General features: G+C 37.5%; 1 protein-coding gene across 3 annotated transcripts in view; it reads left to right on the forward strand.

The window, feature by feature from the left end:
- The first annotated feature begins 1,803 nt into the window (after window positions 1-1,803).
- The window catches only part of LOC123562118 (phospholipid-transporting ATPase ABCA3-like), a 62,600-nt gene continuing 46,072 nt past the window's right edge, over window positions 1,804-18,331 (forward strand). For 2 of the 3 annotated variants that reach the window (XR_008369522.1, XM_053535317.1), the window contains exons 1-3: window positions 12,197-12,363; window positions 14,506-14,900; window positions 15,620-15,916. Coding sequence is in view for 2 of the 3 variants with exons in the window: in XM_053535317.1 (XP_053391292.1) it covers window positions 14,609-14,900; window positions 15,620-15,916 (589 nt within the window). In the remaining variant the exon portion in view is untranslated. Of the gene's footprint in view, window positions 1,878-12,196; window positions 12,364-14,505; window positions 14,901-15,619; window positions 15,917-18,331 lie in introns of those variants that run through there. The other variant, XM_053535322.1, reaches the window with a different exon arrangement.

Below are 18,331 nucleotides of genomic sequence, written 5' to 3' on the forward strand. Positions count from 1 at the left end.
TGTCTTTTGTTGTTGTTTTTTTATTTACTGTATGCTAGAATTTTTTCGTCAGCTGTTTTCAATGATATCCATCGTCAAGTACTAATAATATTAAAACTAAATATGAGCCGCGCCATGAGAAAATCAACATAGTGGCTTTGCGACCAGCATAGATCCAGACCAGCCTGCGCATCCGCGCAGTCTGGTCAGGATCCATGCTGTTGGCTTTCAAAGACTATTGTAATTAGAGAAGCCATTAGCGAACAGCATGGATCCTGACCAGACTGCGCGGATGCGCAGGCTGGTCTGGATCCATGCTGGTCGCAAAGCCACTATGTTGGTTTTCTCATGGCGCGGCTCACATAATGATAAGAGTATTGGCTAACATCGCTCATTACCAATAATTAACATGAGCTAGAAAGCTCAAGGTGTTCTGGATACCTCGCTGTACGGTGTCCGTCTCCCTGCTGTCCGTCCGACAACCTTGGCTTGTGTGCGAGATAAAAAGTTTTACTTTCAATTGGATTAGAATAGACTTGATAGTTATGTATATATTCATGAGGCGCATATCTTGGTTAACTATGTTCCGACAACGACGACGGTGATACCGATGACGTCGGCAACAAACGGCGGCGAAAAGGAAAACTACTGCTGCATACAAACCTGACTTCACATTGACTATGATGATCATCTAGACGGTTACATCAACACGGGCAGTGGTAATGACGGCTACACCGGGGACAATTTCTGAACCGGTAATATTGACTAAATCAATTGACGCCGATCGATAGTCAACCCGACGGCTACAAAAACGTCTATACATCTTGAACATAGGATAGCGATAGCGACGGCAAAACCTTCTTCTAAATATGAAATTTAGACGTAGTTAAAGTCGACGTCTTTACCGGGCGGCTACAATGTACGTGAGCACGATACAGTGTAGCTGGAAGTGCCCGTCTCAGAACTGGGTAAGAATCCCGCAGCTGTAACCACAACAGCTAAATGTCGAATTTCCTGTATATTATCTTATGAACTTCTTATTTAAGATAACATTAATTTTTGGGAGAGTACAACCAGTAATGCAAGCTCTTAACATAAACTATTATTAACAGTGTTAAGCACAATCAAATGATTACATAAAAAAGCTGTAAGGGGTTAAGAATGGTTTATTGCATTTATGTTTTATAAACTAAACACTTACGGCCTTGAACATTTGTTTTCAACTGATTATAACTGGAGCACTGGTAATGAGTTCCATAACACATCGGTCATGCGACAGCATATCTAAACCAGTTCTTACAAAATTTTTTATTCATTTGGGGTATATGCAAAATAGTTATCATTTGAAGTCTATTTTCTGTATTAAGTCAGGACAAAGAAGTATAAAATACATCTATGGCGAATAAAGAGAAAAAATTAAAGAGTGATTTTCAAAATTTCAGTAATGAATCAAGTTGTCACCAAGACTCAGTCAAACAATAATAATATCAATGGTCTCTGGAATGAATTCTCTGAAAATACTCAACCAATTCCATGTTCTTAGTTTTCTATATTTTCCTTGTTCAGAACAAAAATACCAGTAGTGAGATCCATGATATGATTTACTAAGACTAATGCTAATAATATTTAATTGAAAACTAGACCTTTGAAGAAGGTTTTTGCCAACTTCAATTGCTTGGAAATCAGGTATTTATTTGCTATTGCTTTCCCATTGTCAGTTGGTAACCATTTTGTACAGATTAAGAGAGATTCAGAGGCTGGCCTAGTCTTCGAACGACTGGTAGCGATATTTGAAATGTTATATTCGTTAGAAATTTATAGATTGTTTACATCCGGTGCATTGGGGTCATGTCAGCTGACAGTGACAGAAAACAAAAGACCAATTTTCTGGGCTAACGGTTTGTACAGCTATATTTTATTTTAATTCTAGTCATTGAAATTAATGAAAGAACTAACTTATTTTACAAAAACCCTTTTCTATTGATAAATTTTGAAACAAAAAACTCCTTTGTGATGTAATGCTATATCCCAGACTCACCAGTTTCGACGCACATAACAAGCAACATGGCCGCGCTTTTTCATTCAGTAACATACGTGACTCTATTAGATGTTGCATGTGCACAAACCTTTTATGCATTGAATCATACCAATAACATCTTATTCTAAACAACTGACTGCCAGAAATCAAAAGGTAAACAACAACTAGTGTGGTCGGCAATACTTTTTTCTAACACACCTATTTCGACGCATCTTACATGATACTTGTTACGAAGCTTTTGATTGGCTTAAATATTTGTGCAATCACTGTAAGTAATGTGCTACACCATAACTGTCATGGACGCTGCAATAAAACTTGACACAAAAGCAGATGCAAGTAGATCATCAATATTAAGGCCAAATGATATAAATAAATCTGAAAACATTTAAACATTCATGAACATAAGGGGCTTAGAACATAAATAATCACTCTGCTTTTTTAATACACACTGTCTCCTGTTTTTTCTTTCATTTTTCTGGACTGCGGTGTTTACAGAGGAATTGGGTACATTTTGTTTTATACAAAACTAGATGAACCCAGTGTTCGCAGCCTACTTGACAAGAGGAAAAAAAAGGAAGTGAGTAGAAATGATCGCATTGATATATAATCCGTACACCTTCCAAAACAGTGCATAAAATAGTGCGACTACATATGTCACATGGCAGTGATGTGACCTTGATAGCACCAAAGTCGGCTGCAGACGTACAACAACATTTCCAGTGACTTTTTAGCTCACCTGAGCAATGCTCAGGTGAGTTTTTCTGATCGCTCGATGTCCGGCGTCCGTCGTCCGTCGTCTGTCGTCTGTCGTCTGTCGTCTGTCGTCCGTCGTCTGTCAACATTTAGCTTGTGTATGCGATAGAGGCTGTATTTTTCAATTAATCTTCATGAATAATGGTCACAATGATAACCTTGATGAAATCTTAGGCCGAGTTCGAAAATGGGTCATTCGGGTCAAAAACTAGGTCACTAGGTCAAATCAAAGAAAAACCTTGTGTATGCGATAGAGGCTGTATTTTTCATTTAATCTTCATGAATATTGGTCAGAATGATAACTTTGATGAATCTAGGCCGAGTTCGAAAATGGGTCATCTCGGGTCAAAAACTAGGTCACTAGGTTCAAATCAAAGAGAAAACCTTGTGTATGCGATAGAGGTGGTATTTTTCAATTAATCTTCATGAATATTGGTCAGAATGATAACCTTGATGAAATCTAAGCCGAGTTCGAAAATGGGTCATCTCGGGTCAAAAACTAGGTCACTAGGTCAAATCAAAGAAAAACCTTGTGTATGCGATAGAGGCTGTATTTTTCAATTCTTCTTCATGAATATTGGTCAGAATGATAACCTTGATGAAATCTAGGCCGAGTTCGAAAATGGGTCATCTCGGGTCAAAAACTAGGTCACTAGGTCAAATCAAAGAAAAACCTTGTGTATGCGATAGAGGCTGTATTTTTCATTTAATCTTCATGAATATTGGTCAGAATGATAACTTTGATGAAATCTAGGCGAGTTCGAAAATGGGTCATCTCGGGTCAAAAACTAGGTCACTAGGTCAAATCAAAGAAAAAACCTTGTGTATGCGATAGAGGTGGTATTTTTCAATTAATCTTCATGAATATTGGTCAGAATGATAACCTTGATGAAATCTAAGCCGAGTTCGAAAATGGGTCATCTGGGGTCAAAAACTAGGTCACTAGGTCAAATCAAAGAAAAACCTTGTGTATGCGATAGAGGCTGATTTTTCAATTCTTCTTCATGAATATTGGTCAGAATGATAACCTTGATGAAATCTAAGCCGAGTTCGAAAATGGGTCATCTGGGGTCAAAAACTAGGTCACTAGGTCAAATCAAAGAAAAACCTTGTGTATGCGATAGAGGCTGTATTTTTCAATTCTTCTTCATGAATATTGGTCAGAATGATAGCCTTGATGAAATCTAGGCCGAGTTCGAAAATGGGTCATCTCGGGTCAAAAACTAGGTCACTAGGTCAAATCAAAGAAAAACCTTGTGTATGCGATAGAGGCTGTATTTTTCAATTCTTCTTCATGAATACTGGTCAGAATGATAACCTTGATGAAACCTAGGCCAAGTTCGAAAATGGGTCATCTCGGGTCAAAAACTAGGTCACTAGGTCAAATCAAAGAAAAACCTTGTGTATGCGATAGAGGCTGTATTTTTCAATTGATCTTCATGAATTTTGGTCAGAATGATTGCCTTGATGAAATCTAGGCCGAGTTCGAAAATGGGTCATCTCGGGTCAAAAACTAGGTCACTAGGTCAATCAAAGAAAAACCTTGTGTATGAGATAGAGGCGGTATTTTTCAGTTGATCTTCATGAATTTGGTCAGAATGATTACTTTGATGAAATCTAGGCCAAGTTCGAAAATGGGTCATCTGGGGTCAAAAACTAGGTCACTAGGTCATATCACGTAAAAACCTTGTGTATGCGATAGAGGCTGTATTTTTCAATTGATCTTCATGAATTTTGGTCAGAATGATTGCCTTGATGAAATTTAGACCAAGTTTGAAAATGGGTCATCTGAGGTCAAAAACTAGGTCACTAGGTCAAATCCAAGAAAAACCTTGTGTATGCAATAGAGGCTGTATTTTTTAACTGATCTTCATGAAATTTAGCCAGAATGATTACCTTGATAAAATCTAGGCTGATTTCGAAAATGGGTCATCTGGGGTCCAAAACTAGGTCACTAGGTCAAATCGAAGAAAAACATTGTGTATGCAATAGAGGATGTATTTTTCAATTGATCTTCATGAAATTTGGTCAGAGTGATTGCCTTGATGAAAACTAGGTCGATTTTGAATATGGGTTATCTGAGGTCAAAAACTAGGTCACTAGGTCAAATTAAAGAAAAATCTTGTGTATGCGATAGAGACTGTTTTTTTCAGTTGATATTTATGAAATTTGGTCAGGTTGATTGCCTTAATGTAATCTAGGTTGAATTTGAATATGGGTCATCTGAGGTCAAAAACTAGGTCACTTGGTCAAATCAAAGAAAAAACTTCTGTATGTGATAGAGGCTGTATTTTTCAGTTGATCTTCATTAATTTTGGTCACAATGATTGCCTTGATAAAATCTAGGTCGAGTTTGAACATGGGTCATCTAGAGTCAAAAACTAGGTCATATCTAAGAAAATACTTGTTTTATTGCAAGAGACCAATTTTTTGGTCCAGTCTTAATGAAAATTGGTCAGAATATTTGTTTCCATGAAATCACTAGGTCAAACATGTTTTACACTGTTATGGAGTGTTTCTTAGGTGAGCGACCTAGGGCCATCTTGGCCCTCTTGTTTAATCTAAGCTTCCACAGGGACGTTTTTAAAATGGATGAAAATTTACATTAGTAGAAACATTAAAAATCATGTATAGGGTAAATGTAAGTTAATAAATATCTTCATATCCTAAACTTTCCAACTTTTTTATCGGTAAAATTAACCATGATGTTTTCTGTCATTACACCGAGTTACTACGTCATCGGAAACCCCAAGTTAATCGAGAACGAGGTAAAAAAAAAAATGGCGTCGAAATAGGTGTGCGTAAAATTATGTGGTGCGACGATATGGATAGCTGCACTTTCGGATAGGTAGGAAGTAGTCCAACTTATTGTACGCGGTATGATAATTTTTGCTCAGGTCAATATCTCTCCTCCACAGACGTAGAGGTAGACGTAGGGGTAATGTCAATCTGTGAAATCAGTCTGCCTTGCAGTGGAAAAGTTGAGACTAGGTAGGAAGTAGTCTCTTACTCTTAGTAGACAAGCTTACTGTCGCTGAATGGCTGCTTTTTAATTTCTGACATTTGCAGCCACAGTTTGACCTGTAACAATATAAAACATACTGTGAATGGCTGCTTTTTAATTTCTGACATTTGCAGCCACAGTTTGACCTGTCACAATATAAAACATACTGTATGCGTCGGATTAGTTTGACTAAGGTAGGTAGTAGTCAAATAATACAGCATGATAACTTTTGACTATCACTGTCCCATCACGTGCAAACTTATTCTGCATATTTCTGTTAGAACATCCCCAATGCAATCCGTTTGAAACATTTTCTGGTGCATGTACAATGTATTTGTAATGATTACATCTCTGATAATGACTTTATGTTGACAATGACATTGACAGTTTCGTGTCATCTGCAGTCCACAATGTTGTGGTAGATATCTCCTTGCACGTGTTCACATCATATTTACAAAGATTTAAGACTGTCTCTTATTTAAAATTAGTTATATTCAAACCATTTGAAGTTTCTACATGAATATTAATGTTTAATTTATTGGAGCAAGTAAGTTTGACCAGTATTTCATGACTTCTTTGAATTTTTTAATGGTTTCCTTTTCCTAACAGTAGGATGACAACTATGAAATATCAGATCATAAAATAAGTCATCCCGATAAGCCAAATGAGTAAAGCTATACGTTCGGATATGTAACAGTGATGCCCAAGCTCTACAGGAAGACCTTTTAAGCCTTGAAACCTGTGAGTCTGACTGGTCCATGGAATTCAATCCAGACAAGTGTGAAGTCCTCAGAATCAGTCACAAAAGAAACCCTGTAATCTTCCTCTATACACTGCATGGCATTGAATTAAAAATCGGCTGATTCTGCCCAATGTCTACCTTTCAGACCTAATTGCTTGACCATTTTTTCTTTAAAGTTGCTGTTTTGCTGAGTGACACATTAAACTGTTAGTTTTGAGTGTAGCATGAATAAGGATACAGGGTCCAACTACAACCACGCCCTTAGCGAATTATTCCTGGACACCATGTATGACACCAGCTCAGAACAAACAGTCAGTTTCCCAATGCGAGGACACAACACACTGGACGTTTTTCTAACGAACAGACCCTCTCTTGTAAGCAAGACCAAACCCATGCCAGGCCTTAGTGACCACGACATAGTATTCACCGAGGCAAAAGTCCTTGCTCCAAAGAGGAAGATACTTCTCTGGACACGGGCCAACCTATCGGAAATGAAATCAAATACCAAATCATTCTCGGATTCATTCACAACTTCAAACAACATTGATACTGACATTAACCAACTCTGGAACGAATTTTCAACCTTTTGTACCAACATAATTGATAGCGATGTTCCATCGAAGATGTCATCTGCTCGTTTCCACCAGCCCTGGATCACCCAGAAGATCAAGTGTCTCTTGCGTAAGAAGAAGAGAGCCCACCGGAGAGCCAAGAAGAGCGGAAACACAGAGGACATACAACGCTATAAACAACTCCAGAAGGAAGTCCAGTATGAGAGCAGACAAGCCCATAGCAGCTACGTCAATGACATGGTTTCACTTGAGTCTGGTAAAGCCAACCCCAAAAAACTCTACACATATATTAACAGCCAAAAATATGATAGCAGTGGGGTCCCCCTACTGAAAAGAGATGGGATTGCATACAGTGATGCCCAAACCAAATCCACCATCTTGAATGATCAATTTTGTGACGTATTCACCAAAGAAGACCTGTCCAACATGCCGTCTATGGCTGGCAGCCCGAGTCCTCAAATGAAATCGTTCACCATACATGGGGGAGGAGTACTTAAGTTACTAGAGAATCTCAACCCACACAAGGCCCAGGGTCCAGATGCCATCCCATCCCGTTTCATCAAGGAATGTGCAGCCGAGATCACTCCAGCACTTACTCTAATCTTCCAAGCCTCCCTACACCAGGGAGAGGTACCAGATGACTGGAAAAAGGCCCTTGTCACGCCAATCTTCAAGAAAGGAGACAAAAGCAACCCAGTGAACTACTGGCCGATCTCCCTTACATCCGTTTGTTGCAAAGTAATGGAACATATTATCCACAGTCAGGTCATGCAACATCTTGATGCCCACAACATACTATCTGATGCCCAGCATGGATTTCGGAAAAGACGATCCTGCGATAGCCAACTGATAGTTACCCTTCAAGACCTAGCATCAGGAATCGATGAAGGGGAACAGATAGACGCCATCTTGCTGGACTTCAGCAAGGCCTTTGACAAGGTCCCGCATCAGCGCCTATCCCTTAAACTGCGCCACTATGGTATCCACGGCAACACCCTGAAATGGATACAGAGCTTTCTGTCCAACAGAACCCAGAAGGTCATCGTAGAAGGACAACAGTCAAGTTCAGCCAATGTCTCCTCTGGTGTCCCCCAAGGAACTGTACTGGGGCCCCTGTTGTTCCTCGTGTACATTAACGACCTACCGCAGAAAGTCTCATCCACATCACGCCTGTTTGCCGACGACAGCCTCCTCTATCGGAAGATCCGCACTGTCCAGGACACCCAGTTACTACAAGAAGACCTTGATCGGCTACAGCAGTGGGAATCTGATTGGCAGATGTCATTTAACCCTGCCAAATGCGAAGTCATACGCATCTCCAGGAAAAGAAATCTCATCAAAGCCTCCTATTCCATCCATGGCCATAACCTGAACTTCTCCAAAACTGGCAAATACCTTGGAGTGACCATAGCAGACAACCTGACCTGGAATGCCCACATAGAAGACAAGACGAGAAAGGCCAACAACACCCTAGGCTTTCTCCGCAGAAACCTGATCAGGTGCCCAAGAAACATCAAGGCCCAGTGCTACACCAGCCTAGTCAAGCCCATACTGGAATATGCCTTGCCAGCCTGGGACCCGCATACCAGCAAGAACATCACCCAGCTGGAAGGGGTACAGCGTAGAGCAGCTCGCTTTGTTATGGGCGACTACAGAACCACCAGTAGCACCAGTGCAATGATCCAGAAACTCGGCTGGGACACGCTGCAGCAGCGGCGGACCGATGCAAAGCTGGTTATGATGTACCGGATTACCAACGACCTAGTTGCCATTCCCCGGAATACATATCTACACCCAGCATCACTGTCCACCCGTGGCCATAGCCAGAAGTACATGCTACCCTTCTGCAGAACTGACGTGTACCGCCACTCGTTCTTCCCTGCTGGCATCCGGTTGTGGAACCAGCTCCCAGAGTCCATCGCGACCGCCCAGACCTTGGAGTCCTTCAAGGCTGGGGTAGCCAGACTCCACTAGACACCCAAACTACGGATTTTTTTATCAGATTTTAACCATTTTACTTGCACGCCGCGCCTCACAACGGCATTGTACAGTCACATATGTGATGTTGCTCCAGAGAGGGCCCAGCATATTATTGGAAGAAGAAGAAGAAGAAGAAGATAGATATGGCACATAATGTGTACTTCTACACAAGGCCCTTGGCATGAACAAAAATCTGTGGGATAGAACAGATCTAAAATTCGCATAAGAAGAACATAGACTAATTAAGATATCCCATATCAATACAACACTTCAGACTTTAATAAGTAATACCAGTAATTACTGTATCTAGGCATGATTTGAATTTAGATAAGTTGTTCTTGTGAATACCTTGCGATCATCACTTCTGCTTGAATGAAATGTAATAACTTGAATACTTTCTCCAAGCATGTTCTTAGAACATCATGTCCCTTTATAACAATTTGGATACTGATATAGGCAATCACCAGCTGGTGATTATATACAGATATTGGGAAAGATGCTATTAATATTATATTATTATATTTTTTTTTTCTGTGTTGAAATGTATTTCAACGAGTGAACATTATGCAATATTTTCACAAGTGGCACAGCCACAAGTGAAGATGTAAATTATGTTGTTCACTAGTGAACTATATTTTGATCTTACACTGAAACAGTTATTATACCCCCACAAACGAAGTTTGGAGGGTATATAGGTGTGAGATTGTCGGTCGGTCTGTTGGTTTTCGTGGTGTCCAGACAATAACTCATGAAAGGCTTGACAGATTTAAATCAGTTTTGGTACACAGGTGTAACATCATAAAATACAGGTCAAGTTCGACTTTGCCTACAAACCACCATTTTTAGCTTGACTACGAAGTATGGAGAGCTATCCTACTTGCACCGGCGTCCGCGTCTTTCCGCGTCCACACCTTGGTTAAAGTTTTTTTTACACTTTCTCTGTATCTTTGTTATTATTTGATGGATTTGCTTCAAACTTAAAATAGCTATTCCTCATCATCACCCACATCATATGGCACAAGGGTCATATCTCTGGCACCAATATTTCATGAATTATCCCGCCTTTTTACTTAGAATTTCGGGTTAAAGTTTGTGCACTTTCACTTTATCTCAGTTATTACAGAATGGATTTGATTCAAACTTAAAATAGTTATTCCACATCATCATCCACATCAAATGACACAAGGTCCATAACTCTGGCACCAATTTTTCATGAATTATGTCCCCTTTTTACTTAGAATTTTATGTTAATTTTGATGCATTTTCACAATATATCTCTGTTATTTCAGAAGGGATTTGATATAAATTTTGATATAGATTTTCAGTTTAATTTTTACGCTTTTTATACATGTATCTCTGTTGTTACTAAATGGATTTAATCAAACTTAAAATGGTTGTTCCACATCATCACTCACATCATATAACACAAGTTTGATAATGCTGTCACCTGTCTATTCTGAGTTATGCCCTCTTTGAGTCTTTTTACTAATAGAATTTCTGGTTCAATTTGCTGTATCTCCAGTATTACTAAATAGATTTGATTCAAACTTAAAATAGTTGTTCCAAAATAGCCGCATGATATGACACATGGTGCAATACTTTTGCAGAAGTTTTCCATGAATTATGTTCCTTTTATACTGATTTAATGTTTTGAGACTTAAGCTGTTGTCCAATATCTTCATCCACATTTGAGTCATTAAACATTCCATTCCGTACCGGTATGGGTAGTTATGGCCCCTTTCCCACTTAAAATTTGCAAAACTCATGGTTTCCAGACAATAACTCATGTAAGGCTTGACAGATTTAAATAATTTTTGGTACACAGGTGTAACATCATAAAATACAGGTCAAGTTCAACTTTGGCTACAAACCACCAATTTTTTGACGTTGTTATGGCACCTTTCCAACTTAAAATTTGCCATACTTCTGTGACAAGGCCGTATTATGGGGGTATTATTCGTCACTCCTGTGACAAGTCTGGTTTTTATGTATTTTCAAAGGTTTTAAACAAATATCCATTTTACCCATGCAACATCACATGCATTGCATCATAACATCGTTCTGTCATAACGTCACAATATCTATGTAGAAAAACTGTCAAAGAATTCTATGACATTTCCAGATTTCCTTTAAAAAATATATTACGATGGAACATACAAAATGTATCTTAATGATCCTGTAAGTATTTACATTTATCTATATCTTTACTTAAATACTTTTGCAAGGAATTTGGGATAATTTCTAATCATATTCTTTCACATTAAAGTGTAGTTCCATACAAGTGAAAAATAAAAATGATATTTTCACTGTTTGAAACAGTGAAAATATTAATTCTATTTCACTAATAAATTTCAATATTTCACTGAAAAGCATGAAATAAAGGATAATTTCTCAGAAATCATGGCCGGCTTTTTATATCTGTTTGAAATGTTAAACTCAGGTGAGCTATCTTTGGCCATCATGTCCAATTTGCTATTACATTACTGTTAGAGCTGTGAAACTTGGGTAAGCATTCAAGGACTATCATGACCCTCTTGTTATACCAATTTGAGTTGCGGAATCTCAAATGAGTGATCTAGGGCCATCATGACCCTCATGTTATACCTTTTTATGTGAGCAGGTAGGGTCGATTCATTTCCCTCTTATTATACCAGTTTGAGCTGTGACACCCTGGGGGTCACACTCCAGTGAGTGATCTACAGCTCTCATGATGATGATCCTCTTGTTTACTGATCAATGTAAGAAATATATCACATGCTTTTATTATCTAACCTGATTACATGTCCAGATTAATTATCTCATCCAAACTGGTTTAATAAACAGGACATTTTGTTGTACAGCATGTGGTATTCTTTCAGCATCAATATTAAAAGGCAGTAAGTCAGCAAAAGTGACAAGGCAAAATTCCAGATCTTTTGACTAAATAGTTTTGTAAATCTTACCCATTTGTGTTTGAATAATCCATGCAGAATTGATACAAGGAAGTAACCTTACAAGATTTTGAAAATACAGTCTGAGTCATGAGGTTATGAGCTGGGATGCTGTCATGTGTATGATAAAGCTAGATATATATATGTATAATATCTGTGTGTCAGTGGAAAACTGGTGTATATTGTCTCTATATAGTACAGATAACAGGAAGATTTTAGACATTAGTTAGCACACAAGGAAACTGTTTTTCGAAGCACCTCGTTCATGTGTGTTTAGTAAGAACATTTATTAGAAATAACAGTTGTAATGTTTTCCACGTTTTTATTTTGATAAACGCTAATGAATCACAACGTTTTGGTACCAGGTAAACAATTTATAATTTGTTTAATACTATATGATACTTAAGTGTCTGTGTGTCTTTTTTCATGCTTTAAAAAATTTCTGTTTCAGTTTAAGATATTAGAAATTTTTAGCCCACCATCATCAGATGGTGGGCTATTCAAATCACTCTGCGTCCGTGGTCCGTCGTCCTTCCGTCCGTCCGTCCGTCCATCCGTCATTCCGTCCGCCCTTCCGTTAACAATTTCTCGTTATCGCATCTCCTCAGAAACTACCAGGGGGATTTTGACCAAACTTTGTCAGAATGATGTATTGGTACCCTAGTTGTGTCCCTGAAAATCAGACTGGTTCAACAATTTTTTAGTAAGTTATGGCCCTTTGCTTATTTCTATAATTTACATAGATTTATATAGGGAAAAACTTTGAAAATCTTCTTGCCCAAAACCACAGAGCCTAGGACTTTGATATTTGGTATGAAGCATCATCTAGTGGTCCTCTACGAAAATGATTCAAATTATTTCCCTGGGGTCTAATATGGCCCCGCCCCGGGTGTCACATGGTTTATATAGACTTATATAGGGAAAAACTTTGAAAAACCTCTTGTCCAAAACCACAGGGCCTAGGGCTTTGATATTTTGTATGTGACATCATCTAGTGTTTTTCTACTAAGATTGTTCAAACTATCCCCCTAGGGTCAAATATGGCCCCGCCCCGGGGGTCACATGGTTTACATAGACTTATATAGGGAGAAACTTTGAAAATCTTCTTGTCCAAACCACAAAGCCTAGGGCTTTGATATTTGTAATGTAGCATCGTCTAGTGGTTCTCTACCAAGTTTATTGAAATTATCCCTCTAGGGTCAAATATGGCCCCGCCCTGGGGGTCACATGGTTCATATAGACTTATATAGGGAAAAGCTTTTAAAGACTTCTTGTCAATAACCTACAACATTCAAATTTGGACCACATGTATGGTTTTGAGTGGCAAGATTAACCTTGATATGAGTTGACCTTGGTTTTGACCTAATGACCTACTTTCACATTTCTGTAGCTACAACCTTCAAATTTGGACCACATGCATAGTTTTGTGCACTGAAATAAACTTTGACCTTGACATTGACCTAGTGACCTACTTTCACATTTTTGAAGGTACAGGCTTCAAATTTGGACCACATGCATAATTTCGTGTTCCGAAATGAAATTTGACCTTGATTTTGACCCAGTGACCTACTTTCACGTTTCTCAAGCTACAGCCTTCAAATTTGGACCACATGCATGGTTTTATGTACCGAAACAAACTTTGACCTTTACATTGACCTAGTGACCTACTTTCACATTTTTAAAGGTACAGGCTTCAAATTTGGACCACATGCATAGTTTTGTATTCCGAAATAAAATTTGACCTTGATTTTGACCTAGTGACCTACTTTCACATTTCTCAAGCTACAGCCTTCAAATTTTGACCACATGCATGGTTTTGTGTACCGAAACAAACTTTGACCTTTACATTGACCTAGTAACCTACTTTCACATTTTTGAAGGTACAGGCTTCAAATTTGGACCACATGCATGGATTTGTGTTCTGAAGTGAAATTTGACCTTGATTTTGACCTAGTGACCTGCTTTCACATTTCTCAAGCTACACCCTTCAAATTTGGACCACTTGCATAGTTTTGTGTACCGAAATAAACTTTGACCTTAAGATTGACCTAGTGACCTACTTTCAAATTTCTCAAGCTACACCCTTCAAATTTGGACCACTTGCATAGTTTTGTGTACCGAAATAAAATTTGACCTTAAGATTGACCTAGTGACCTACTTTCAAATTTCTCAAACTACAGTCTTCAAACTTGATGCACATGCATAGTTTTTGTGTACAAAGAACTTTGTCCTTGAAACTGATCTAGTGACCTACTTTCACATTTCTCAAGCTACAGCTTTCGAATTTAGACCACATGCACAGTGTTATGTACGGAAATGAAATTTGACCTTGAGCTAGTCAATAAGTCTTGAAATTTGGAACACACAAAAATGGCACATTGGTGGGTGCCAAGATCACTCTGTGATCTCTTGTTGTATCTTATTTTGGATGTTTTTTGTTTGTTCTTTTTTTCTCATATTGTACATTTTTGTTGCATGTTTTAGGAGATTTTTATTTCTAATTTCAGGGAACAAACGGGAAGTGCAGAGATACTCTTCATTTTTGAAACAGAAAAATACTACTAAGAGAGTAAACAATTCATGAGAATATTACTCAGCTAAACCAGCAGAATGGGAACAAAGGGACAACATTTCATTTTGCTGTTATGGAAGAACTTTCTGATACAGAAACGCAAAGTATGGACGAACGTGTTACAGATTGGTGTGCCCATATTCTTCACACTAATGCTTATCTTTATACGACTGAGAGTGAAGAGTGAAATGAAAGAGAAAATGCAGTGGCCAGACTGTACTTCCTGGAATATAATAGACAATAGCTTACCGCATCGTCTTGCGTTTACTCCTGAAAATAACGTAACTAGACGAATACTGGAAAAAGCTTCAAAAACTCTAAGTCTGGTTGGTATGTAGTTTAGTCCAACTAATTTGACGGGATAATTTTTTGATATGGGCAGTATCCCCACTGGTTTCAAACACTCGAAAGACCAAAGTAGTTGAAGCAACTTCAGATGAAATTTTCATCGCTGCCGACCTTTACTGATGATTTATCCCGATTATTTTTTTTCAAAGTTTGCCATTAATTCCAATATAAAGCATTGACATGTCAATATTTGGATATTAGTTCCTCATTGATGTTTAGATACTTAAGATTATGCCATTAATTATTTACAAATTTAAGATATTTTTGGTAATTAGTATGTAATATACACAATTAACGTTTACCAAGTACAGTATGCCAGTACGTGCAAGCGATAAAACCAATAACTTTACACGACCGTGTACTGTGATTTATCCTCCATTATTTTGGTTCTTCAAAGTTTTGACATTCAGATTGCCCTGTCTCAGATATAAAGCAATCTGAATGTCGAATTATTTTGACTAGTATGTAGTTACTCATTTATGTTTTAGATACCTTATATGAGTTATGGCCTCTTTTGATTTACAAATCTTGGTTAAGTTTTTCATAACAGTCCATATTTTGTGTAAAGTGTTTGACATTACTTACGGTAGATACCCATGTATAATGCGCAGTGTTTGTCCCCTGGGACCACCCCTGAATCGTGGGTGCGCATTATACACAGGTAAATCATATTCCTACATAAGATATTTTTACTTTCACAGGAATAAAAGGTTTTAGAACAGAGGTTGAGATGGTAAATTTTCTGATGTTTTCTAACTCATCCACAAACAACACAGGGAAGTACCTGGCTGGCGTTGTGTTTTCAGACAATATCAGAGACGGTTCATTCCCACCAAAAATATCGTACAAGTTACGCTTCAGTTCCTCGCCACGTAATAATAACAATGATGAAAATAAACTGTTCCGATCAGACTCTCGGTGGGAAACACAGTTTACTTTTCCGATATTTCAAAGAGTGGGACCAAGAGAACCTAAAAAGGAATGTGGTGGTGCACCAGGTAACTACAGCTGTAAATATTAGTTTGAGTTTTTTTAGAAAATAAGAAGGGCTATGATACTCACCCTTGCATAGGTCTTGAGGTTTTATGGTATGCTTCCCAATTTTACTATATCTTCTTCACTATCCTAATAATAATTGTCAAACCCTGCATAAGAGGTGATCTTGGTAAGTCACCCAGGCAGTTTGGAGTCAAGTACTCAGAACATTAAGATTGATGGGGTCAGATATTGTAACAGTGTTAGTCCACATTAAACCTCACACAAGGGTGTTTTTAGGAACCACAAATATCAAGATCAATGGGGATAAAATGTAGCTTCACTGTCTAACCCTCATAAATGTTTTTGTCATTGTGACATATTTAACTTTCTTATGTAATATCTTATTGTTTTAAGATACCTTCATTTTTGCCAATCCGTTTTATACATCTTCCTCCCTCCCAAAACTGCAACCCCCATTAAAATTGGGGGTAAAGTTTTCTGTAACTCTTACTTATATTACTTCAATTAGTTTCCTACTTACCCCTCATTCAAACAGACTATTTATTACTATCCATCTACCGTCCCCTCAATGAAAAAAAAAAACATGCTCCTTCCTCTTCCAATTTCTTGTGTTTGACCTCTGGTGTTTTTTAGTACCATGTATCCTAACATTAAACTGCTGTTGTCATTTCAAGGTGTGTTTTAACAGAAGAGTTAACTAGGCTGTTAACATGTTTTTATATTTTATATAATATGTTCAGTCTGTGACAAAAGGCACACATATTTTAGCCCTATAAGACATATATTAATCAGCTTTGAGAGGAAATGAATGCTTGCAGCGGTATTCTTTTTAACTTAGCTTTTTAAATGCATTTTGCTGGAACAAACTGAATGCATATTTGTTTCTTTCCTGATATATCATATGGAGAATCTTTGGGATAATGTACCGATTCCTCAACAATCTACACAAAACTGCCATGAAAAGATATACATAACAAGTTCCTCTAATCCCAGTTACACTTTCTGAAACTTTGTCCTTACATTATCCACCTGAAAGTATTTAGAAAGTCAATAATTTCTGCTGCATTCACTGTTTTTTTGCCATTTTTCTTCTCTGTATTGGCTAGCATTGTTTAATAGTTGAGCATACTGTCCTTCAACAGCTTTTGTTGATTTTTTAACTGATTAAAGGTCCATTACTAAGGGAAAGTGAGTTGGCAATTTTTTTCATAGCCAGTGCATAGACTTCTGCAAGACACTAAATAATGAAGATTGGCAGGTCAAAATTTACAGAAGGTCTTTGGAACTCAAAGAAATGTATGTGTATTAAGTTGAAATTTCAATGAATCGACAGAGTGACCCCCCAGGTCTTTTTAACTTTCTTCATACTTCATAGAAAAATAATTGTACATATACTGCGATTTATTTCGAATTTCTACATACCAACTTTCATTTTCCAATAAAATGAAATAGTTTCTGTGCTTTTTAAAAGAAATTAAAATGTTCACTTTCCTTAGTATTGGACCTTTAAGTGACTGAGAGTGAATATTCATGTTTACTTATGGCCTGACAGTTTTTAGATTAGTGACCTGATTACTCTAATGTGGATGTTTCAAATGCACCAGTAGCCCAAGATTGCTAATAATTTGGTCAAGGTCTGGAAAAAATAAATAAAAAAAATATCCCGAGCTTTGCAATTCTTGTTTTTAAAGGGAGCTGTCTGATGGCAAGCTTAAATTGTCACTTTATGTTATTTATCTAACAATTATATTATTTCAGATTCTGTTTTCTTCATAAAAAATTGATTTTAACAAAGTTCCTAATAAACACTCTAACACGATCTGCAGCAGTTGCTATATAAACATATAGCGAAATCGCCTATACATGATTCTACGATTAAATATGGTTGGCTGTTACATTTCACCCCCCTATGATTGTAACATCAGAGATTCAACTTCAGTTCCATTACATACTAATTATTTCAGAGCCAAATGGTTTAAAACAGCATTTCAAAAACATAAATATAATAAAAAAGTCATACTGACTTATGTGTAGGTCCGTAAAACACGTTCTGATCTCTACGAGCGAATTCGATTAGCTTAATTATGATTCAGCGGTGACGTCATAAAGGTATGATATAAAGTATGAAATCATAATGATGTGACGTCATATAAAAGTTAAGCTTGTCACTCGTAACACAGGGTCAACTCGCCTATTTTGATGATTCTGTTCATAATTAGTTTGCGAGCTGTTAGATTACTAATTTATAAATACTTCTCAAAATTCTGATAAAAAAGAAACAAATATCTATACGTTCCATTAGCTATGCAACACTTTCTAACCATAGGGGGTGAATTGTAACAGCATATGACCTGAATGACGTATTACGCTGAAAATGTAGTACTGTAAAATGCGAATTATTTGCGTTGTTAGAA

The sequence above is a fragment of the Mercenaria mercenaria genome, chromosome 2 (genome assembly GCF_021730395.1).
Source record: "Mercenaria mercenaria strain notata chromosome 2, MADL_Memer_1, whole genome shotgun sequence".
Taxonomy (NCBI): Eukaryota; Metazoa; Mollusca; class Bivalvia; order Venerida; family Veneridae; genus Mercenaria; species Mercenaria mercenaria.